Raw genomic sequence first — 26029 nt, forward strand, 5'->3', positions numbered from 1 at the left:
AATATCTGTAATCTTTCTGTTTTCATTTCTGGGTTACTGAACTAATTTTAAGCTTTTTTTTCCTTCAAATTTAGATAAATTCTGAAATGACATGTCATTTTGAAATATGGTGGAAACATTGCATTTTGACAGCTCCAATTTTTTCATTCTTTTGGTCACAATTATGTGCCAAGTGTGACCTGAATTCACAGGATGTTTTATTCTCCTCAAAGCATTTTTTCCAAATAATTTACTGTTCTTCTCAGCAATATGTGTATACCATCCAGCTGGCCTTTTTTTCTCAAGTTCGTGCTATGATTTATTCCTGCAAAGCGTAGAGATCTTCTTACTTTCACGTAAAAGTTGTCTCTCTGAACTCATGGCAGACTCAGCTGCCCAATCTGTGCTTCCCAGAAGGCTGGTCATCTAGTTTGGGTCAAAGACTCACTCTGGTACATTTACCACAGTACTGGTAAATTCTTCTCTGGCTGCAGAGCAAGGTGCTCTATGTTGTCTGAGACATTTTCACAGCAGTATTTGCTAGTAGGCAGTTCCTAGTCAGCTTGTACCTGCCTTGTAGCCTGAAGAACTGATTTATGTTGGGTAAGTGTAAATGTAGGGTTTAAAAAAAGACCTTGACAATTCTTGAACTGCTCTTTCTTGGCTCGTCCTTTCAGGACCTCTGAAATTAGTGTTGACCGCAATGGTAGTTTGATTTCTAGATGCCAGAGAAAATAAATCAGACATAAAGATTTTTTTTCCAGAGAAAACTAAGCACCTCTACGATATTCAAACAGCTGAAAGATATTCAGGAAAGCAGCCCACAGAAACATCTTTGACTTTGACCTAAAATTCTGCAAATCAGACTGCGTGTGGAGGACACAAAGCCATAAAGGAGTAAGGAACATCTTTGTCGTATGTCAGGATCTGACTGCTGTGCATTCACGTGGGCTTGTACACAGTGACTGGTAGGGAATGGTGGTGCACCAAAAAGCTGTAACAAATCAAAGCTTTTTATAGAGATTACTGAAGTATGTATGGATAAATGTGAACGAGAGAGACTTACCTAATTTACTCAAATAAATCCATTCACATTAGAAAACTGAAGCAGCGAACTTGGACTTCATTTGCCCATGTTGCTTTGACTACATTTTTGGCTACTTTGGTTTATGACGAAAGGCTGTGCTTGAGCAGACAGCCTGATTCTGAGAAATGCAGAACTCTCTGCATTCATCTGCGTATGCAAAAATTGACTACTGTTTGGGGTAGGTTGAAATGGATTATAATTTGATGCAAATAGCAAGAGGTTGCCATCTATCAATGTAGAGGGAGGTAATAATAAAGTATTTGGTCATTCTAGGCATTACTGTAACTGGATAGCTGAAAAAGTACTTTATCATCTGCTTTCTGCCTTCATTTAACCAGTATCACCAGAATTCCTCTGAAACTGATAGCATGATGGGATGGATGTGGTCCATTCGCTAATGTGGAAAATGGACTCTTGGGATCAGTCTTCGGTAAAAGACTTTGGTTTATCTTTCTGATAAAATAGAGTGCCCTGAAAAGACACAGTAGTGACAGGCTGGTGATGAACACCCTCCGTTGACCGGGCAGTGTGCGGGGCAGTGACCATGCAAGCCTCTCCCCTCTGTGCCATCAGTGCTCTTCACCTTGGAGCTAACCTGCAGGGATGCAGCTGTGGGGATGCATCTCCGCACCTTTCACAATCCTTGGGAAGGCGGTTGGACATCACCAGTTGCGGTAATGTATTTTTGTGGTGGAGAGTTTCTCTGTGGGTAGCTTATGCCTGGACGTAACTGAACAGCTGTAGCTTGATAATGACTTTCAGTCCCAACAATGACCGAACCTGGTGACCCAGCACTGAGACTCCCCATTCTATTACCAGTCCTCTGAGCCACACTGTTCCCACCATGTACTTTCAACATATTTAACGTGTTACAGCTGTGCTCACTGCTATACAATAGTAAAGAAGGCTGCCAGCATTTCCAGTATGAACTCATATTTTAAGGATAATAACTCAGCTGTAAAAATGTGCTCCAGGCTGAAGCTTTATAAGGAAGATCTCAGCCCAAGAGTGACTTTATCTGGACAAAGAAAAAGGAAAATATATCAATTTAGACATTCTTAATCAGTACAGATATATTAAAAAGAGAGTAAATAATCCTTGCAGGATCAGTTATTTACTTTTTCTTCTTTTTAGCTTAGTAATAGTCAAAATCTACACCTTTTTGAACTTTTCACATCTACTTTTTAGACTAGCTGGACCACTTGCACAATGAAGTTTTACTCACAAGGATCGGTTTTAAAGTGGTTTTCCTCAATATTTTCATCTTCTTTTAAACAACAATGAAACGTGGAGCAAAGTAGACTTAAGCTAGCCATTTTCTATTATTTACTTCAAATCTGCTCAGCATGAATCAAGAGGTAAAATGTTTTATTTTCTTGATTAATTTGGACTGGAGCGTGTGATCAAAACCACCTGTTCTCTTCAGGCCTGCAATGGGGATGACCCAGTCTGTACCCCTGAACGCTCGTGGACTTGGGAAAGTTCAGACCCATCCCAGAACCCTGACAACAGAGTAGCTCCTGAGTCCTCTGTATATCACACAGTTTGTAAAGCACTTAGAGGTCTTTGGTAGAAGGGAGACTTATAAATGTCAAGCATTTATTGTAATACGCAAGGCTGGTTTCACTGGAAGTACCTTAAAATAAACGAGAACTTAAAATACCACATATTTAGTTATAAAATGTGTTCACCCTTTATAGACTCCTATTTTCTGACACAAAACCGAGGGCTTGAATTTGATTTCATTTACATCAGTTGTATCTTCACTGATTTGAATGTGCTTCACTTTGAAGTGCGTGTTATGTGTGCTTGCTGCCATCAGCTTTACTGGCTTCTTGTGGTCTCATGCATCAGGGACAGAATTTTTAGGTAAGGACGTTTTTGCAGCCACAGTTTCTCCAGATTGTGCCTGTATTATCATTTGTTCAGAACAATGGAAAACTGCACAGGTGTCACTGGGGACATCATCCAAGGATGGTGGAGTTGTCCAGGTGCAGCAAAAGCCACGTGTTGGTGGCAGTTGGCTTGTACAGAGTCGAGTCCAAGCAGCAATTGGTCTGGTTAGAGTCAGAAAAACCATACTTAAAATTTGTGAAGGCACGAGTAAGACATAGGCTCACATTACTTTTAATGACAGAATATAAGGTAAGAAGGCACCATTGAAAATCTGTGCCTCAGTCTTGGTTTTGAGGTCTGTCAGCAAGCTGGCACTGTCAGGTAGCCAGATTTAACCAGTCAAAGGACAAATCCCAATACAGAACGGGGTGGATTTCACCCATAGCCTCCCCTGAGGGGTTACGAGTCCAGAAAATGAAATGCAATTTGGGATCTGGGGCAAGGCATTTAGGCTGTGAAAGCTTGTGGTTTTAAATGAGAGGAAAGGCAGGGCTGGAATAGTTTTCTTTCCGTTACTGTGTGAGAAAGGGGTTTGTTAAACATAACAGATTACAAATCTAACGGAACATGACAGAGAGACAGATGTCCTCTCCAATAAGGAGACATTTCTAGATTTCAAGATCAGAATGAACCACTGTGATCTAGAACTGAATTGATACATAACACGAACTGTGGCTTAGTACAGGATTTCCCCCGTCTATCAACTTCAAGTCTGCAAACTATTATTGAACGGAAGCATATCTTTCGAAAAACATCCTTACCCACTCAGAGTTTCATTTCTAGCATCTTCTGCTATCCGTCTTTCTTAACAGGTAGGATAAGAAAGATTCCTGAGAAGATTATGTGGATGTTACTGCCCCTCATCAGCCTTCCAAAACTTTTAAATTCGGAAAATGGGATGGGGAGGGAAAGGAGATAATTTTCTGACCCTCCATACCTTTAATTTTCCTTTGTGCAGGAGCTGCACAAAAGTATTTAGACATAGGCAGCAGATGACAGTGCTCCACAGTGTGCTGTCATGGATGATGGATGTTGGGTTTGTAGCTGAATTCAAGAGTAACACAGCAACATCAGTGTCAGCATTTCAAGGTGGCTCTCTCCCCGCCCCATGCAGCTGGACACCTGGATTATGTGGCAGCCCCTGCATCAGCATGTCTCTGAGGGTGAGGCTCAGATTTGGAGTTAGGAGTTAGCTCTGATGCCCAGGAGTTACCTTTGGCTCAACATTGCAAGGGTCACCATTCAGTCCATGAGCAACTGTGTGAAGCATTCTCACTTGTATTGACCATCACTAGTAAATTCTGACTTGCAAGAGCCTATTTGATCTTGGAGTTGTAGGGAGACATCCTGATATCTACCCGTCCGTTGAGCATTCTTCCCATTGTCAAGGGATTAGGGATCTCACAGAGGAGCACTCTGCTGTCTGCCACCCTGGCACCTCAGTATGTCTCCTTGGTACTTCATTCAGTGATACCACCTCACTTTTCTGAAAGCTGAAGATGTTTCGGATAGTTCCATCTAAGGCTGGTTATGGTTAGGTCCTTCTAGTGTTGTGGAGTTGACACCATGCACAGCCATACTTTTCTCCTCTGGCAGCGGTTGTGTAGGATGTCATTTTGTCCTCTTACCTCTGGTGGATACACAGGTTTACATTACCCACCTCCTTTTCTGATTTTTTTTTTCTCTCTTTGGTAGCCAGCTCCCCAGCATTTCTGTCGTCTCCCAGTGTCAGTGTTTGTCCTTCTAATGACTGAATCTTTTCTTCCAGCACAGCCGCTAGGTTGCAGCTCACACAGCGTGAGTCCCCCCTGGTTTTGGGCAGGAAATGAAACACAGCACATCTGTTACAGATCACAGCTGCTGTCGTGTCACTGGCCGTTGTAGTGTCAAGGCTAGAAGCGCACGTAGAAGAAATGTCACAGATAGTTCCTCCCCAAACCCACTTAGCCACTCTCCGTGCCTGGCAAATGACCTATGTACTAAATCTCGCCAGAAAAGCAGAGATCAACAGTGCAGTGTCTCAGACATTTGGTCTGATCAAATGTCTGTTGTCATGACTTCATGGAGACACACAGACAGGCAGGGCTGCCTCACCTTTCCCAGAAGGCTTGAGACCCAGGGAGAGCCAAGGTCCTACCACATTAAACACACCATACATGCTCTCATGCCGCCAACCTGCTCTGCTGCTCTACGTCCAAGCACAAGCTCTGAAGGCAAATCTTGCAGTTAGGCATTTTTCTTGTATTTTGAGTATATTTCCCTCAGTAAAATAAAATAAGTAAGTGTCTTCAGCCAATAACAGAAGCTCTTACTCATAATTTATTAAATGTTGCTCATAAATAAGAAGTTTAAAAACCTGTCACTGTTGCTTTTGGTTGCTTTTGTCATAATAAATCCTGGACTGAGAGTTTCAAACACCAAAAAAATTATCCACATGTTGAAAAAACAGTGTGGCCTGAGTGGGTGTGGTAGAAATGGCAATAACATTTGTCTTCCTGTATGCAATTGTAAGTGTGTATATATGTGTATATATATGGAAAGATCAGACTACTAAGGATGCAAACATGGCATCCTTTTTGAAAGTTTCATTTGAACCCAGTAAGTCAGGGAAGTGAAAATTTAGGCTAAACACTGGTGCTGACTTATATTTTAATTGTGCTGTTTAATAATTTCCATTTTGCACCTTGTTAGAACTAGGATGTGCCATCAAGTCAATTTTCACGCCTGGTTATAGGCATGAAGGGAGGGAACACAGCAAAACTGTTTGGAGAGAAAATATTATTTGGATTTAGCTTTAATAGATGAAACTCCATTCTAATGCTAAGAAAAACTAGTCCACAGGAAAGAGACTCCTGATTCCCATTTAGTAGGATGGCACATCAGCCACTGGGAGACAGTGGATGAAGGAATTAGTCCACATCAGAAAATATGTATAAGAACATAAACAGAATGGAATTGCCAAGCACAACAATTTAGCATGCGTCACATACTAATTAGGTATAGATCAGGAGTTCTGTGCAGGAAGTAAAGATTTGTTTTCACTAATAGTGTCGAGGTTTTGAAATTTGTGCTTATTTTGACATGGAATGAAAAGGCCTTTGGATATTTTTTGTGAGATCTGATAGTGGGAAAGGTAGAAGAATATTTGTTCTGTATATTCCAGTGGTTATGTCCCGGGCAAATGACAACCTCAGTGTTTCCTTTTTGTCTTCTGGGGATGCTGAGCCATATGTGAGTGCTGTGAGGATGCTTTTCTTACTGATGGCTGTTCTTGACAGAGCAAAAGCGCTGTTACATGGATTGGATATATAAAGCCAGCATACAGCCAAGTGCACTTATAAACAGAAGGGTAGGAAGAAAACAAAGAAATGTGATTTCTTGTTCCCCTCTAGAATATGTCAGAACAGGGAGCAAGAGCTGTCTGTGGCCTCTCTGCCTGCTCCAGCACTTGCTGGAACGAATGCCCCACTGCAACAGGTCATTTCCTAACTGCTGTGGGCTCCTTCCTGCTAGTAGGCCCCAGGAGAACTAATCCCATTTATTCAGGCACATAATACCAGTAATTTTATTTTATTCCTGGGGCAAGTTGGAGAAGGGTATGAAAACTACTGTTTCTCTCAGTCTAGGGAGAGCACATGGGCTTGTGGTCCAGCCTACATCTGCAGACAGTAAGGGCAAAGATATAGCACAGGGCTCTCAAACTCTTCATCAGAGTCACTGCAGCAATTGAGGTATATTTTCCCTTTATAAATATTGTCCTTTTGTTCAATGACCTTTCTCTTGAGATCTTTTTTGGGTAGAAAGATTTAAGTCACCATGTAAAAGCCACTTTAGACACTGGGTGGCACGGGCAACTTTTTGTTTGCAACAGAAATGCTCTCTCTTTTTTTTAAGTCCTTTTAGATTAACAAACAGTGGTATGTTATGAAACCCACTGTTTTTTTAACTCTGGTAGGAGCATAAACTACTGACATAATATCACAGTGGTACTCCCTGATGTAATACATCTATTAACCTGTACCAATATAGTTGCAGGCATTGCTTTATTTGTACACACAGTTACTGATATAAAACTCTTTCTATTGCATCAACTGCATTTTCTTTATCTGTTGATTTTCCCATTCCTATATCCTTTTAATCTGCATTTCTATGTGTAGGTTAGTGTCTGTATATTACCAAAAGCTGCATTTTAAATTAGGAGACAGGATATATATAGTTAAAGGCAAGAAGGACAATGGGAAAGAAGCCATCAAAAAACTTGGCTGTTGTTGTAGGAAAGGTGGTGCATACACAAGGGTCACCTTTGTTCTTTGTTTACCACACTGTATTTGGATTCTTAATCCTTTAAGACGAGTTACTTCTGGGCAGTAACTCTTGGACCAATGACATACACTTTCAGCTGAGGAAGGAAGTTCACAAACATACAGAAAAAAAATGAGAAAGGGAAAGCAAATGTGTCCATTGCTCCAAGGAGATTCAGCTAAGGTATGAAGGTGATGTCAGATAAGAATTGGAATTTATGCCCAAAGTTAGAAATATTACCATACAAGGTAATTGTTTAGTACTTGCCACAGAAACAAGACTCAGAGTTGGTGAAGGTCTGTATCAGGGTTTGCCCATTCCAAAGTTAAAGCTGCTTTAATTTAGTGTAGGGTTTGGGCTTCCTGCTCACTTTACCCCATTTTAGCAAGCTTTTAAATTCAACAATGTAATAAAATGAAACTATATCCTAAGATTTGTAGAATGTACATTATCAGCTGATGTTTGCTGATCTTCCTCAGCATACTCAAATCATGATTTAATCTCTGGTCAGCTAGTAAATGCCAAGACAATTGGTAACTTTTCATTGAGAAAGGGAAAACAGGTTTTCTTTTATTTTGAAATATAATCATTTTTTGGGGAATATCAACAAGTATCCCCAGCAGAGTTGCTGACAGAGGACAGAGAGGATTTCACAGCTACCTTTAGTCTTACTACTACAGTCATGAAAGATTCGCCACTTTACAGCCAGTTCAGAGCACTTCACCAGGCTCACTGCTCTGACAAGGGAACCCTGTTTTTTCTGCTGCCTGTAAGACGCAGCCCAAGGAGATGAGACAAGTCCATCTAGACAGAACAGTAAACCAATAGAAATATGGTCATCATTTATTCAGTATGCAGAGAGAGTACATTTATCTGCAAAAAAGCACGCGTGTTGGGTTTTTTCATATTAATTCTTGATAGACACGTCTGGTCTGATAAGTATAAGGGAAGTCATCCTTTCACTCAGTTTAATAAAACCTCAAGAAACAACATGTTCTCGATAACATAAAGACGTTCACTTGGTAGTATGGTAATAACTTTTCAGATAGAATGACCTGGTGCTTATATGACTGCACAATGTGTCTGTAAACAAATTTGAAAAGTAAGTTTGCTGCTGTAATGTTCATTGGCTTTACATTGGCCAGTATTTACAAAGTAGAATTTGTAAGTATGCTTAACTTGTTAAAACTTCCTAAATAAAGAAAAAGTAAACTGCAAAATAAGCAGATGCTTACTGTAAGCTCTAAAAACTATTTATTCAGCTGGTATTTGTGCCTTAAGTCCAATATCATATTAGAACACTGGAATAAAACAGAAGCCTTTAATACAGTTCATTATTCTAGAAAGCTGGGACTAACTAATCCTTCCTCCCACTGGCCGCCAAGTGCATGTCTCAACTAGTGAACTCTCTGTTCCTAAAGCCTGCTAATACACTTTTTATTTCTGATGTCACTTTCCCACCCTTCAAGACGTATAAGGTGGCATGTGTCATTGCACCAACATAAACTTTATTTCTGCTGATGACTTTTGGTACTGGCAAATACTTAAAGATAGTTTACTTAGTATAATAAACAGGCTATATTTAGTGTCCTTCCTGTGATTCCAGTTTGTTGCCATACAGTGTTTGTAGTTGATATGATAAAGTCATGCTTCTTTCTTAGCAAGTGATAAGCTAGAAAATATTCTGAAATAAATATATTCACTTTCTTATATGAAAGGTATGTCCATAGAGCTTAGAGCATTTTAAAACAGCAAGGTCTTTCAAATAAAGTGAAGAGGAATTAAAGTCAGTATGTCAATGAACTTATCTTACGTTTATCATAGTGCTGCAAAAATAGTGCATTTTCTTCTGTATCATTGATTCCTTACCATTTTCCCTGTTAATCTTAATTTCTTTTAAAGCCACTGTAGCATTAACAGAATTGTATGACAAGTCATATGCCGAGAATATCTTGCCAAACATAAAAGTCATTATAGTAACCAGTTTCTTGCAGGAATTATTAAAAAAAAAATCATACTGAGGCAACAGGGCAGACCTAAATAATTGGCAGGCCAACTACTTGTTTTGGCAAAGACAGTGGCAAAAACCTCATCATAATTTCTTCTACAGGTTTTTTCAACAGAGCTGGGCCTTCAGTAGTATTATGCTATGCTAAGATGTCTCTGTATACAGTTTACAAACTCAGTAAAATCAGACATCCAAACAGGTGAAGATGAAAAATATGTTTGCGGTAGCCTTTGCCAGTCGCCAAGTGGATGTTTATCAGCAAATACCTATTACAGGCTGAAAAGGATCAAATTACTTTTAATATGATGGCAACATCTGATGCAAGACATTGTTGTCTTCTACAGCTAAATAAATTGAATATGAATGGACTTGACAGCATGTATTATGAAACGCATTATGGTCTGGAGGCTGGGTGTCGCCCTAACAACCAGACGATATTTCCTTAATTAAGTATAATTTTTTCCCTACGTGATCACAAGAGGATTCTGCAAACTCTGGTGAATTAATGGTCTGGCAAATGCATGTAATTCTCTGCTCTAGGTAACTGTCAGCTTCAAACACGTTAAGCTGTCTTAGGAAAGCTGCAAATACTTGATTTGTTTTCCCAACTTCTTTTCCTAACGTGCTGAACAGTATATGTTTAGGGACTAGAATATATGTATTTTCTATTTTAAAATAATATCTTTACTGTCTCTGAGCTATTTTTTTGTCCTTGATATATTTTCTCTCCAGTCCATATTTTTTTAATAGTTTATTTGCAAAACCTGTCTTGTTTACTTATTTACTGAAAGACTTTTGCTATCAGATTTTTCCACTGTGTGTCTGGCACTTGTGTTTGCTACACTAAATTGTAAGACTTCCTTCACCACTGCCCCTTCTTCATTTCCAGGTTCCTGAATTTATACACAGGAATAGCTATCAGTCTGTCACATCTGTAATCACAGCAAGTTCCTCCAACCATACCTTTGCAATAAACATCTTTGCAAAGAAAGCTAGGTATTTTAAGGCTTTGGAACATCCTAAATTAATTGCAGCCACTACTGCCAGCAGCACAGGGCTGCATGAAGCTGTGATGTGGGTGTGACTTTCTGCTTACCCCATCACACATCACAACTGGGAGCTCACCTTGTCTGTCACGGCAAGCCCTGAGGCAGTGAATTGTCCATCTCTAAGCCAAAGGAGAAGACTGCTCGTAGAGGGAATTGAGAGCTGTTTATCAGTTGACAAATTTGATTTGAGCATTTATGATTTGGTAGAGTAAAAATGTTCGTTTGTGGTGTGGATCATTCTGAGCATAAAGCTTATGATTTCTTACCTTAATCAAGAAGTGCAGGTGGATGTCCAATCCACCCTGTCTGGCTGCGTGCTCCTCCTCTAGAGGAGCAGCCCCTGTATCCCAGGCCACTGGTTTTGAGCATAGAGCAAGAAGATCATTTTCGTTGGCCATGGTGCTACTTCAGACTCTTGCACTGAATCTACTATGTAGGGACCGCTGAACGGGCGTATGTCCCGCAGATTTGCTTTCAGACTCTTTCAGCAAACGGGTAGGTTTTTTTCAGCAAAAAGAGAGGAGCAACATGAAAGGGAAGAATGTCATGTAAGGAAGAAAGAAGGGCTTTTTGAATAAAACATTACCTCTACTATGCTGAAAGCAATTTTGTGGTGAAAGTTTGTAACTATCTCGATTTGTAAGGACCTGTGCCAACAAAGAGAAGGTTAGCACCGTGTAGTTCATTAGAATGAGTTAATGAATGGGTTAATCTGTGTAAACCAGTGCAAATTAATATAGCCAAGAAAGAAGCAAAAGTGTTTGCAAGTGTTGCATATTTGATACTTGCACACTGATCAGCTTGTTTTATAAGCATTTATTTGGAATCATGACAGATAGTCTGTGGAGGCTAGTTTCTGTAATTTGCGAAATTTCTCTAGGGACTCTTGTCAGTGCAAGAAACCTAATCCACTGTGTGACATAAAACAAGCGTGTATGTATTTCATATGCTGAGGGTATTACAAAAAAGACTGACCAAGCTGAGCCTACCTCTTCTTTACCATTGCATGCAAGTAATGGGTTTGCAGAGACTGCAGAATCTATGCTTCTCAGATAGGATATGCATAGACAAAATATTGCTGGAAGGTGAGAAAAAATTGAATTGGTACTTCCCCAGCATTTTTTATTTTTATTTGCGGCTGACAATTTGAAATCTTTTGCTTCTGATCAGATCCTTGGCAATGCAGTCACATAGCTCTACGTAAATGTGAGACAGACACTTAAGAACAGGTGTGCTGCAGTTTTTGGTACTAGTTTATTTTAAATTCCTGTTTATAGGTGGATTTTGTCAGTAATCTCGATGGAAGAAATGTCAGTTTTCCTTTTTTTTAAACAAATATATTCATCCGCATTTTCCACGCTTTGTAGCAGGTGTAATGTTGTGATTGCAGAAATTTAGAATGCGTGCACACAAATATACCTATGCACAAAGTAGAGCTAGTGTTTCATATGAAAAAATAGCTGAAAATGCCTCCTTATTTCACTATCTGCAAGAAAAAGAGCAGACCACTCTGTTTATGACTGACTTTCTCTAACCAACACAGGAAATAGCATTTTACACCATAGAACTGAAGAGACTCAACACTTCACTAAGGCATGAGGTTACCAACATGGGACCTTGGGGAGTGGGAGAGCAAAAAACAAGGAATATGAATGGCAAAGAAGCTTTCCCCAAAGCTCCTCTGGCATGTCTCTTGTTTCATTTTTGTTCAAAGTCTTGTTCTTGCTCTAGTTCACGTGCTGTTTGTTATTAATCTCTTTGTTTTTCATGCGGAGAAGAAAAATGCTTTTAAACGCTGTGTATATGTTTTAAATGGGTGTCACTACCAAACTCACTGTCAATAGCTAGTCTTACTTAATCAGCTATAAAATGTCATGAGTAAGGGTTCTTAACTGAGACTGGAAAAATCCAAGATAATTACCATAATAGGTTGAAGATCTCAGAGACTGAAGGTTTCAGAAGTCAGAGAAAATCGGGGACATATGTGTTCTGTCTGTAAGATTGTTCTATATAGGATACGAGAAAATAGAAATGACAGGCATTTTGCAATGTACAGTAGCATTCATCATAGAAAGAACATATGCATTTGTTTGTCAGAAGCAATGAAGTAAAAAATGACACTTAATTGGAACTGACATAAAATGGCCTCATTAGTAGTACAAGTAATATATGTGTGTAGCTTGGTTGTCAATAGGAACAAAACATATTTCCTCTGACAGATATATTAGTCTCTTTTAAGATTCATGTCAAGTTTTCAGCCAGGTTCACTCATTTAGAGAATGCTGCTTTTTTTTTTTTTCCGGTTAAATGTTGAAGTGTAAATGATGTGTGTTTTTAGGGTGCTGTGATAACACCAACAATGGACCACACTATGTCAATGCAGCCAGCAAGCATGATGGGGCCTCTGACCCAACAGATGAATCACCTTTCCTTGGGCACAACAGGAACGGTAAGAGCATAGATTATACTATTTACTTTCTATATTGCAAAACATTGATTGCTTACTGAGTTTCTCAAGGTAACTTATTATTCTTGGGTTTTCAGTGCTTCACCTTTTTGCAGTTTAATATTGCTGTGGTTTACTTTGTTTTTTCTCCTTTTGTCCAAAGATGTCTGGCCCTGTCTGAGCAAACATATCAAAATGCCTTTCAAAATGACCCAAACATGATGTACGACACAAACAATATCCCTATATCACTATGTCACGCAAACATGTATCTACAGATATGTTTGTAAAACCATCATACAATCAGCATTAGGTATTATAGAACAGAAATGACAAAGTAGTATGAGTAGTAAAACAGTAGGTCAACAAAGCCTGCTCTATACTTGGCAGGAATTATCTGTACTAATTCTCATGTAAATATGGAAATACTCCTCTATCAATTTGGTTTTTAATCAGAAATTGTTTGCTTGTCAATCTAGAAAGTTTTATACCACTGGGAAATGGGAATTCTGGCTTCATGGTAGGATTCACTACTCATTTCTAAACCATAGCAGCCAGCCATACATAGTTTGCTCCAGGCTCAAAAATGTGATTTTGGGTCAAGGTCAGCTATGTTTCCAGTACATTATATTTATTTAAACATGCATATTTCAATAATTATTTTCTCTTTAAGCTATGTAAGTCAGACTCAATTAACTCCCCCAGAGTCAGAGAAAGGCAAAAAATACTCTTAATAAAAATTATTAAAACTCTCTGAAAAGTTCGTAAAATACGACAGCCTACACACAGTATATGGTGGTTTGATATGTGAATGTGTGCACACTGCATGTACATGTATATTTTTATGAAAATGCCGGCATAAACGTTACACTTTTATGTGTTTAGCATACACACTTTTTATGTAATAATTGCGTGAAAGATCTATTATGCATTTACAAATTTTTTTTCCATTTCACCATTGTACTACTTGATACTAATCTATAGGAACACAGTTTTCTAACTTTGGTGTTTTTTTTTTAAATTGAATAAGGTACTGAATAAAGTTACATCTGTACAAAGTTATTTACCCACTGTATTGGGTCTTCTCTTCCTCTTCCTGATCCTCTTCTCTTCCTCTCCTTTTTTCTTATCTGTTGAATTTAATTCTAACTCCAGTGTCTTTTCCCCCTTCTTTAAAAAAACTCTGTTAAGATCTGAGACTTCTGTATTTATTTCTGACAAAACTTAAATATGATGGTACACTGTTTATTGCTGTTATTTTAAATGTTTCATTCAACAATCAAAAGAAGTAGGAATTACATTTCAAAGTTAGTATCAGCATTCTTCCCCTCTGAAGACATGAAATTGAAGGAAACACTAGGACTAGTGAGAATTTCTCTGTGTGTAATTACTGTGATTCAAAAGTGTGTTTAAAAATCAGGACAAGGAAATGGAAACTGAATTCTGGTTGTGCTGCTGGGCAGCTCCTACGAATTTTTCCTTCTGTCTGTCATTTTCACTTCCATGACTCCTACAGACGTTGTCTTCTGTGCTCGTCTTCTTGCAGTCTTAATGCAAACTAGAAAATTCCCAGCTAAGTTCTCTTCCAACTTGAGACCACTATTACAATGCTCATAGCAACAAATCCATAGCAAAAAATCCATTTGGGGTGGCAGGGGAAGGACTCTGAAAAGCAGCGGGTGATCTAGTGGGTGATAATATGATCCTGAATTTATTTTACTGCAACTGAAAGAAAATATTTCCTTCCTTTTCCTAGCTTTTTACACAGTCTTCTCTTTCAAGGTCACAGCATTCCCTGATAACTTCTTGAAATACATTCAGAGGTATACTATATAGGTTTATGTTTACTATCTTAAAAACTCCTAACTCATTTATGAAAACTTAAAGAGCAAGAAAGAGTAAATGATTGATGGGTGTTACAATATCCATAGGCTTTTCATAAATCTGAAATGACACCCTATTTTATCACATCCAGGATTTCTCTTTGGTAAAACTGCCATCAGCACCATATTCAGTTAAAGTGCTCATGCAAGCAGGATAATCATGGAGGTCATTGGGAATTCCTCCTGTCGGGAATTCAAGGAAGAACTTCAGGATTTGGGCTGCCAGTAGCAGTTTTGTTGGATGTATCCATCCTGACTTGAAATTGAATCTTCCTAACGTGTTCTGTCACAGAAAAAAAATTTGGGGAAAATGGACAACCTATTTAGAGTTATAGTTTATTTAGAGGTATCTTTACTTCATTTATTCTGAAGTCTGAATTTCAGTCCAGAGATAGGAGCGTTGAGAACATAAAGCCATTACAAATTGAGCCAAGTCCAAACCATGCTACTGTCAGTACCTCAGCAGGACTAAGTTTTATGGGAGATATAAGACATAAACTATACATTTCTGTTCTGAATACATTTTTTTATTTTATCCTTAAAACTGTGCAACAGGGTGCCATAAAGAGCCACCAGCTATCTTTCAAGAAACCACACAGATTTTTTAAGCGAACAAGCCAAAAACTCAAACAGTTCTGCTCAGTGTTGGCTATAACTCTGTCCCAATTTAATTTAAAAACTTGCAGTATGCAAAATAGTTTTTATTAAAAGGCTTTCATACATTCACTTCCTTAGACAAACCATTTTTCTAATTAACATAACATTTTTCAGCCAAAACAGACCTCTGTGGTCATTTAAGTGAGAGTTAACTTCAAACCCACTTCTAAACTTGCCCTATTCAGGATGAATGCTGTGTTTCTAAAACATTGATTCAACAGAAAATCTATTCTCTAGTGAGTAAGCTAGAGAAATAGCATAAGGGCCTATGCATGCCTCGGATCTTGTGGGAATTATTCTGCCTTTTGATGTTCTCTAAAAGATTACAATACTCTGTCCAGGCTGGAGCTGTTCCAGAGGGGAGACCCTTCACAGAGGAGCACTCTATAACCCTTCGGTGAGGCAAGTTACCTGAGTAAGAGCAGCTTCTGCCAGTTCCTGCCTTGACACCAAAAATTGGATATGAGTTTTGATCTCTCAGCCCTGAAGCACATGTTAAAACCCATGGGAATCTGGGGGGCAGCCACCTCCATCCCTGCCTGCATTTGGTTCTTTAGTCACCAGCCTAGGGGAGGCATTTCTGGCTAAATGCTGGCAGGGCTGCTCACTTCTAGCTGCTAGCATCCAATTCAGCAGCCGAAACAGAGCAGTTTTCCTACAGACCCACTCACAGCCAACTGCCTTCCCCTTGTGGTATGGGAAGCCTTCAGTTACTGGCCCCAAAAAGCACAGATCATTTTGTTTAGGAAACCATTTGTCATGAATAGGAACAAGAAGTTTTCTTTCTCTCCAAACCCCCCAAAGAATGCGTATTTGATTTTATTATCTTTTTTACCGTTCTCATTTCTTATCTATTATTGAATTGTCTGCATAAAATTAGACCTCTATGCTATACTAAGCACTAATCAGGAGGATACACTAAGGCAATCAAGATGCCAGGCCAAGTGAAAAGCTGCAAATCCATCTTTACTTGATTTCACTGCCCACGTCATGAAAACATACAGCTGAAGCAAATATTCCAGGGCACCAGGGGAAGTGAGAAGGTAGTGGTTTGCAGTTTGTGGCAACTTGACCCTATGTTCCTGTGCTATGAGAGAATTTCCTACAGCATTTGCATCTCCCAGTTACTGTGCTTTGTGCTTCATCCACCAAGAGCATAATTCCTTTCTGCCTTTATGAAAATAAAATTGATTTCTGTCAGTGGAAGTACAGTTTACGTTACTGATTAATTGGGAGGCAAGTGTGCTGCTCTGATCACCTCCCCAAATCTGCCTGAAATCTGGAGTTAAGCAGAGAATCTGCCAGAGGGGCGATTTCTGCCTTATTTATATGTATTTTTCATACATACCTCTTCAGTCAAAAAGAGCAGAAAGCATTTACATGGGTGGGCTGGCTGTGGGCAAATGTGTAAAGAAAACCTAAGCCTAAATTATGTCAAGGTTACAGCAAAAAAGGCGATAACTCTGAATATTCTGATTAAGGCTGACAACCCAGCCTCAGCTCCTACAATTGTATTAAAATGAAATTTTAATGCCAGGAGGAATAATGAGAGGATAGACAACTGGTTTTAACCTTGAAATTTTTCTTTTGTTTACTAGTTTATTATTATTTATTACAGTAAGTCTTGTTTTTCCTATGTAATATTCATCTACAATTAGGTCTGCTATTAAAAAAGGTACCATAGAGGGAGAATAGAGTGAGTGAGTCTGTAAGGGCAGCATTGAAAGAGCAGCATTAGTATGTGTTTAATAATGTATGGAGGCTGGAATTGTTCCACCATCAGCCTGTCATTCAAAATGTTTCCGATACAGCCATTGATCTGACATCTGTTTCGGGGTTTAATAAAGTTGTGATTGATGCCTGTGTGGATATAATACAAAAACCTTTAGAAATAGAAAAACTGAGCAGTCTGATCACTGCTTTCAGTCCCTGTTGCTTGGCTCCCTTTTATTGTGGCACTTCCACGTTTGGCCGTCAGCAGCAATAATCCGCCTCTTCAGTGGGAAGAAGATTTGCTGTATTCTTTCTCCTCTGCTGCTCATTCCTGAAGGAAGTTTTCTGCTCTGCACTTTCTTGGTCCAGGTTTCTCTCCCCTGCCTGCTGTTAGCATCCATTTCAGATACCACTTGGGTTCCAATTTCATCCAACAAATTGAGGCAGCCTTTGTTAGTCCTCGTTGGCAGAGGGGTAATTCCAGCTATTTTTCTCTCTCTTTCGGAACTGCCTTAGCGTAGGCTTGTTTCGTCTTAAACCTTTGAGGCCCACACGAATCGGAGAGTGAGTAGGTTTTTTACTAAAACTGCTAACTCAACTCTGCTGCTTAATTGTTCTTCACGCTTGCAGACGGTTCACTCAGCTTTCAGTTTCTAATTTAGAAACATAATGGGCTACTTACAAAATAAGCTCTCCATTGCACTTTTAAAAATAAATAAAAATTGTTTAATTGTTCCAGATACCTCTGTATTAAAAATGCAGTCAGGCAGAAGAACTGCATTGACGTAACATGGGATTCTGTTGAAACTGCAAACCACCCTAACTCAGCTTTCCTGGTTTATAGTATCACCAGAAATCTCTCCATGGAATAATAGGCTTGTTATGCGGGTACATCAGTCTTATCTTTCACTTTGTTAGTTCTTTTTGTTGCCAGCAGAGCTTGATGATATCTCCAGAACCCTTCAATGGAACAACAAGCTTGTTATAAGTTTTTTATCTATTATTTCCTTTGGATACTCCACGGTCACCGGTGGTTTAAAATGTCACCTAAAGGCCTCAGCAGAATAACTGCTTTGTTAGATAGGGTTGGGTTTTTTCTGTTTAATCTGCAATTCTATTTGCACATATTACAGCTACATGGAGCTGAAACATCATCAAATTCCCCTGATGTTCAGATCCTTGTTACAAAAAGCACTCTCTGTTATTCTAATTGTATGTTGCAAGGTCCCAGCAGAGTTACTGGAGCAAAGTTTCTTTGCAGTCTTGTGCCTTTCACGTTATCAGGTGTTAATCTTAAAGCTCTTTTATTTTATTTATTGACTGAGTGTTTCAGTTACCGTTTGTGTGGAAAATATAGGACTGAACCCATTGCAAATAGAAATAGCACAGTTCAGGCTGAAACGAAGATCATCCTAGTCCATTTACTCAGCCAAGGTCCAGGGCAAATGCAGGTGATTAACAGCATTGAGCTGTCTGGGGCAGGAGATTCGTTTAAGGAGAAATTATTCTGGTTGGAAAGGAGAAGAACAGCATAATCTGTCTCGAGATTTATAAAAAACTAATAACTCCTTCTGCACCTTCCTTCCCAAACAGCCTCTTGAAAGGCAGCTCCAATTTGCCTGATACATAATTTGAGATAAAAAAGGGGGAATTAGTGCAACTGAAAATCACCAAATTCCAAGCAGTCAACAATGAACAAATAACTTTTTGATGAAGTATTTAATCATTTTGCAGAATTCGCTGCCACTAAATATTATTGAGACAAAGAGGTTAGCAATCTTAAAAAACAGATTCAACATTTCTATAAGGAAACATTTGCAGGTGCAACAGCAGGGTGGAAAAATTCTTAATGTGACAGTATAGGCTGAACAAGGTAGGGTGAACAAGGAAAGATATGTGATCTTTTCCCTTTTTGGACCATCTTTAAGTCCCATTGACTCTTGTGAGAATTGGGCTGATCAGCCCTCATGTAGAGGAGGCTCTTTCTAATCAGCTGTCTCAGCATGGGTTCCACAGTCTACATTTGACCATAGTTGTGGTTAGATGGTATTTTTGAATTAATAGAGTTTATAAAATCCCAATTCTATAGTGTCACCCCTTCTCTTCTGAACTCAACTTTACTTTCCTACCATTCGTTGGTAGTGGCTTACTGTTTGCCTTTATGTGCAAGTGTGCCTACCTTCAAAGCCACTGCCTGCCATAGGCAGAGAAGGGGAATGTAAAAGGAGAACAAACACAGATGGAGGGAATTCCATTTTCAGTTCAAGCAGCCCTTCATATAAGCTCAGCATGTCAGTAGCTTTTATTCTGTGTTAAATATTACCTTCACATGACACTTCCACAAAAGAACAAGTGCTTTTTTGTTGAGGACTCCTTGCCTCTCTTTGAGGTATCAGCTACTGATTTAAAGTGACATTAGCCCAGATTCCCTTTCAGAGAAGGACTCCAACTCCCTGATGGCGGTGATAAAAAGTTACATCAACACAAAGCAACAGTGATGGATCAGCAAAGCAAAAAGTATCAGCCAAAAGAGCCATAACTAATTAAACTTCATTTTCATCATCAGACACATGTCATTCATACAATTAATTTGCAGCTGACTTCACATATCTGTGAACTAGAATTTTTAGAGGCTTGTTGCTCATATATTTTCTTACATACGGCTCCTGCAGTTCTATTTTGTGGTTTCTAGAAATGCTAGCTGGTGATACTTTGAGGGCCAATAGGATTGCAGTTCAGAGCCACCTCTTCCAAAGCATGTTTTTTGTTTAGTGATAGCCATGCACTGCATATAAAATGAACTTTCTTATTTTGCAATAGTGAATAGAAACCAAAAGCCATAAAACTTACAGTATCTGGCATATAGTTAGTGGCCTGCAGCATATCCTCCCCCAAAAGGCTCACCTTTAGTCATACTCCCAGAAATTTTTGTTCATATGTCTGCTAGAGATGAACCAAGATCATGAACTCATTTTACTAGCTACTAGTAGATCATTCCCCTAAAAACTTCGTTAAGAGGAAAAAAAAGGGAATGTTAAGAGGAAAAAAAGTATATGTTCACGCATGTTCACGGGAAATTGTGCTGATGCCACAAGTAACAGGGCAGGTTTTGGGGAGAGAAGGTTGGTTTAGTTTGATTTGGTTTGGCTTTAGTGATTTGTATAAGATTTAGCTGAAAGAGGCTCTTTAACAGACAGAGAAGTAGAAGAGGAACAAATAATAGGTTAAGAAGAGCTGAAAATAATTCTGGGTTTGAAACATCCTGCCACACCTACAACTGACAAACTCAATAAAAGGTGGAAGACAAAGTACTCTAAATGTCAAGTCTGTCATCTGTATTTTCTTGATGTGTTTCTCTTTTGTAAATGTGTTTTCCATTTTGTAATCGAGAACGTAACTCTCTGCCTTATTAGAATGAAACTTGTTTTTACTGTCCTGCCTGTGCTTAAAGTAGACTCAGGTGATTGTGAAAGAAATTATGAATATGGCTTTCCAGAGAAGTCATGAATCCAGATTATCAGAGGTGCAGATAAACTCTGTGGGGCCTCTGTAATCCAAGCCAAGTTTGAGGATCTTAGAGAGGTGAGGGGGTTTTGCTAAACCATGATGATGTGAAAGGCAAGAAGTGTCTCCCAGAGGTGGTGCTTCCACAGCTCTCTGCCGAGAGCTGGGAAACAGTCCTGTGGTCATGTCTCCACCTGCTACAAGCGCATGACAACTGAGCTATAAGCACAGCAAGAAGTCCTGAAATCATCAAAGGGACTGTATCCTCAACGGAAAAGAACAACATGATAAATTACATGGTAGAACTAGTTTCTGCTAAGCACTGTTGCAGTCCTTCACACTCCTTCAGTTCTGTCTAAGGTGAATTGTATCAACTTCAATCACAGATGTCGTAAACTTTAGCTGAAAGAAAAGGACATGAAGGTGACAGACAACAGTAGCTTGTAACACAGTGTAGGTATGTGAAGGGCATCCATGGAAAGGAGGAGATGGCGTTAACAATATAAATCAGGAGCTGAAAGTAAAATATGGAAAGCGTAACTTGAATATCTTGCAGAAATTGCTAATATATTAAGTGCTAGACCAGTATTTGAAATGAATTGGGGAAAGGTCATTGTTAGGGACATCTAGAACTCAACTGGGCTGAACGCCTTAAAATCCACAGGAGGGACTATCAGACGTTGACACAAAACCAGAGCAATGGTCTAACAGCTTTTTTCATCTCCAACCTCTGTTTTTCATTGCAAAGAAACATTGTTATTTCAGTTCAAAACAAGTAATAATAATTTAATTTTTATCTTATATTCATTTAAGTAGTGAGAATTCAGGAAATTATAAAACTTTTTTAAATGTTTACTGAGGATGATGTACTAAGACTCAGAAAAGAGCTGTACCTCAAAATGACATTTTATTTTCGATGTCTGAAGTTTACACAGTCAAAGAGTAAACATATGTTGCAAGTGACCATTCACAGTATTCACTTAGAAAAAAACATTTGGGACCAAGAGTTAAGATTGACTCATTTCAACATGTGTGGTGTGGATTAGTACATATACTGCTTGCTTTTGACATTTTTTTTTCAATCGGATGGGTATATTTTGTTAACCAAAATGTTTCTGCTCTGAGCAGCAACCTTTGAAATACATTCCTAGTGTTTTCTCATAGGGAAAACTTCACTTCCAGGGGCACTGGGACTTCACAGAAACACTGGATTATAGATGCTGCAGTGTTTCTGAAGGTGACACATTGCCACATTATTGAACACACATACAGTGGAGTTGAAAGTGAATTGAATTCGAAGGATATTCAGTATTTTTCATATTTTAATTACAGTGACAGAAATAATATATCCTATGTGTTGGGCAAAGGTCTGGACCTGCAGATGCTTGCAAAAATAATGTTCCATTGAATTTCACTGGCTTTTTCCATAGCATATCCCGCTGAACTTCAGTGCACAGTGCATTTCACAGTTAATCCACATGGCTTATCAGATGGTTGGCAAGCTGGTAGCCCAAAGGTTTAAACTTCCTCCAAGACAAATTGCCAGTGCTTTTGAGGTATCTTTCTTATTTTCATCCAGAAAGAATAGCCTGTTCAGGATTCACTCATTTGTGAAGCAAGGTTAAATGAAGGAGCTAAAGGTATAGTCTTCATACACTGTGTAAGACACAGTGATTTCAGCCTGAAGTTCTCAAAAAAAGGTAAGATTTGTTCAAATGATTTACAATTCCATAGGGAGCTGCTGATGGCAATAACCTCTCTGCCCTCAGATGGTATTTTATTATTTGTGAGTTATGGGCGATTCTGTGTCAGTGCTACAGCGCCATAGAATCCTCTTGCTCCTAAAAGACTCAATTTGGGAGGAGAGTTCTGCTATAACTAATATTTACTATGAAACAGCTCAGTCAGCACATTTCATTAAAGTGTAACAAGGGGTTTGAGAGCAGCTGCATCAAGTGAATTTGGGAGTTTGCTGAATTGAGTTGTTTTTCTAGCAAGGTAAATGAACTGTTGAACACATCAGATTTCTACTGTGTGGCAGATGAGAGCTGCACCACGTCGGGATGGGTCCAGGGAGCAATTGTATCTCAAAGAGACACATCCTTCTCCAGTCCCGTGGAGACTGCTCTATACTTTGGGATTTGTTGTGGCTTTCAAATGTGATAGGCACACCTGTATGCTTTTTAATTTTAGAAGTTGTAATACAGCAACAGGCAGTTTCTTAAAAGTTTAGTATCTAAACGTCCAAATTACTGCACATTTGCCAGACTCAATTCCGTTTTCCTGTGCTGAGTGTGTTTCTCTTGCAGGGGTTTCCCTCAAATCACTGTAATATTTCTATCACGCAAACTGATTTCGTTGATGCAATGCACCAATGCACAAACTCATCCTGTTTGTGTTCTCTGGCCTGCCAACCACTGTTGTACACAGGGTTTGCAGCATAGACCAAAGATGTTATAATTTCCAAACTGACTTCTTTTTTCCAACCACTAAGGCACCTGACTATTACCTTCCTCCCGTACTGTTTACCCTGATTCTGCTCTGCTGCCAACCCTTCCCACCTAAAACAGCTGCACTGGGCTAAAAAATGGGTTCTATTTGTTCTTTTCTCAATGACCATTTTTGACAGTGCTAATCGGAGTGACAGAAATATAATAACAAGGTAAAGTGAGTATTTGGCTATGATAGTATTCCCACAGATAATCTTGCCTAGTCTATCCACAGAATCCAAATTGGTGCTCAAAATTTTAGTAGCCAAAGGTAATTTTCCAGCAAAACTATTTTGCTGCCTTTCTTTTAATGTGCAGGTGCTCCTAACTAGCTATTAGTAGGGCTGATTTCCTGTGACGATAACAGACTTTTCTCAGAAACTTTAGTTTTCTGGTAATAAATGGCTGCTTCATCAAGGTGGCCATACTTCTGTTCATTGTATTTTATTTTAATTGAGGCTTTCTACTTTGATGTAAGCAAAAGGGTATCTTTTTTCATTTATACTTTCTAGAAGATTAATCATATTACACAAAGTTTATTAGTAAGTAGAAAATAATACAAGTAGCAACAACTTCAAATTTCTTTGATGTGTTACGGGATGTAGGGAAATAGTAGAAACAAATTCCATTTGGTGTACAGACACTGGTTGAATAAGGAGTTTTCTTTATTATATTTGTATAGTTTGTGCCTGAATTATTGAGAGCAGACCACTGACCTTCCTGAAATTTCTATCCTTTCTTTAAAACTGAATATAACAGAATTGGAAATCAGAAAGTGATTGATAGAAAAATTTAAAGTAATTGACCTGCAACAGAAGATGGAAAAAAGAATGATACATTTCAAGGTTTATAAATTCAGTTTTCCTTTTCGTTAATTTTTATACAAATGTCATGAGCAACTTTATATTTTCTTGTGGTTCAAAAGGGAAAAATATGGCTTAAGCATCACAGCATCATCTTGAGTTTATTTTTAATATTAGGATTTTTACTTTATTGCATACACTATTGGATATGTGTTCCAAGGAATGGTAATACATGATCGCAATTACAAGTCTGGCACAGAAGTGTAAAGGATTAGTGTCTCTGGCCTGTAATTATTCCATAGAGATCTTTGCAGGCAGAGTTAGGCCCATTGCAAACTAAGAAATTGCAACACTTACTGTTAGTTCGAAGTACTTCTTCTGTAGGCAGTTCAGTTTATGTATCTGTGGAGTTCCTGTTAAAATACTTTAACTCTGTCTGCACATACCATGCAGATTTCTGCCGAATGTTTCTTTTTTTTTTTTCCCCCGAAGTACAAGTGATACAGGAGGGAATCTATAGCATTTGCTATTCCTCCCAAACACAACAGGACTCCAGCCTTTTGAGAGACATCCTGAGGCAGAAAACAAATGACAAATAACAACAGCAGCACCTATATTGCATTTTATATTCTCAAAGTGTTTTAAAAACATTAATCAAACCTTATACTGCCACTTAAATAAATAAGCAAATTAATGCAAGACCTTCGATTACCTTTGAGAAAAATTATCTCCATACACTGTAGTCTTTCTTATAGCATGGACAGCAGCCCCTATTCCAAACCCAGGGATGGCTCAGCTGTACTGCTAATGCAAGCAGGACATTTGAGGCAAAGCCCAGACTCTCGGCACCATGGACTGCCATACACTGTTCTGGTCATGGCAGCTGAACTAATTGGCCCCTTCTTCCCAGTAAGAAAAGAGTAGATTTTACCAGTTCTGGTTAGATTTGGCTTTACTCCTTACCTCTTCAGTGTGCCTAGCGTTGGAACTTATTTGCTTCTCACTGAATAATCTGTACTAATCTGTCCTCTATAATAATAATGAAAAAGATTGTAAACTAGAAGTTTGCAGTCAACTCAATGTTCTAAATTCCCATGCCAAAATACATCATGAATGTCAAATACATTTTGGCATTTATATTTCCTTGAGTTCACTAACAGTATGGACAGCTGTGTCTTGGTGGTTGTATTTAATGGTTTTAATCTCACTCTGTTTTCATCTTCACGCTCTGTGTAGTCTTTCTCATGATCCTTCACAAGCAAAAAATTCCAGTCCTGAGGCTAGGATGACAGTTAAGCAGATGCTGTTTCAGTTCACAATTACAATTCCTTCAAGGCTATTAGGGAATATTACGGCTGGACAGGCTGGCAGACCACCCCCCACATCCCCCTCCATCCTAAGATTAAATTCATTGTCCCTGACATCAGCCACTAAGTGAGAGGAATCTGCAAGTGCCCTTATTCAGCTTCAGAAAGAGCCCGTTTTACACTTTCTAAATGTTAACTCTGCTAATTTGTATTTTAGGAGTGAGGCTTGGGAGTTCAGTATAACACTCGTATGTCAGCAGCGATCCTTCTTTGTAAGGTGAATCATGCAATGTCCTATGGTTTTAAAGGTGTTGATATAAATTTATTTGATGGAAAAATGGCCACTTTGTCACCTCTGTCATATTCTTGGACAAGAAAATCTGTTGTGTAGTTAGGACTTTCTCTGTTGCAAATATTTGCACAGCACTTAATCTTTTTTCTTGAGTGTAAAAAGAAAGCAGAAAGGGAATATTTTGCTGATCCATGAGCGCCAACGCAAAATGAAGATGTCTGAGCTTTCCAGTCAGCCCATGTGCCAAAGCCAGAAGTGCATCAAAGAACCATAAGGGACAACCTAGCCTAGAAGTAGATACTCTGCTAGATCCTCCTGAGAAGAACAATCCTCTGACTGGGCTGCAGCATTTAGAAGAAGCCAGGTTGTTTTCCCCCATCCTGCTTACTTGCCTGTACAGGCTGAGGTGCAGCATTTGTTCCTTTTCGCATGAGTGGAGCAGAGGGATCAGAAAACTTCACTGAAAACTCCTGTTAGGGTCTGTGTAGAATTTTTTTAAATACATGCCTTTAAGGAAAGCTAAAGATGATTGAATTTCAGTTTGATAGCTGTAGATGGCTTTCTCAACTGTGATTCTTACTTTTTTCCAACACTGTATGTGGCATCCATGCCTT

General features: G+C 38.9%; 1 protein-coding gene across 3 annotated transcripts in view; it reads left to right on the forward strand.

Moving 5' to 3' along the window:
- The window catches only part of RBMS3 (RNA binding motif single stranded interacting protein 3), a 714416-nt gene that overhangs the window by 672259 nt on the left and 16128 nt on the right, over positions 1 to 26029 (forward strand). For all 3 annotated transcript variants that reach the window (XM_059818611.1, XM_059818612.1, XM_059818613.1), the window contains one exon: positions 12660 to 12770. In XM_059818611.1, the coding sequence (XP_059674594.1) occupies positions 12660 to 12770 (111 nt within the window). The remainder of the gene's footprint in view (positions 1 to 12659; positions 12771 to 26029) is intronic.

Source organism: Gavia stellata, chromosome 6, assembly GCF_030936135.1.
Source record: "Gavia stellata isolate bGavSte3 chromosome 6, bGavSte3.hap2, whole genome shotgun sequence".
In the NCBI taxonomy this organism is placed as follows: domain Eukaryota; kingdom Metazoa; phylum Chordata; class Aves; order Gaviiformes; family Gaviidae; genus Gavia; species Gavia stellata.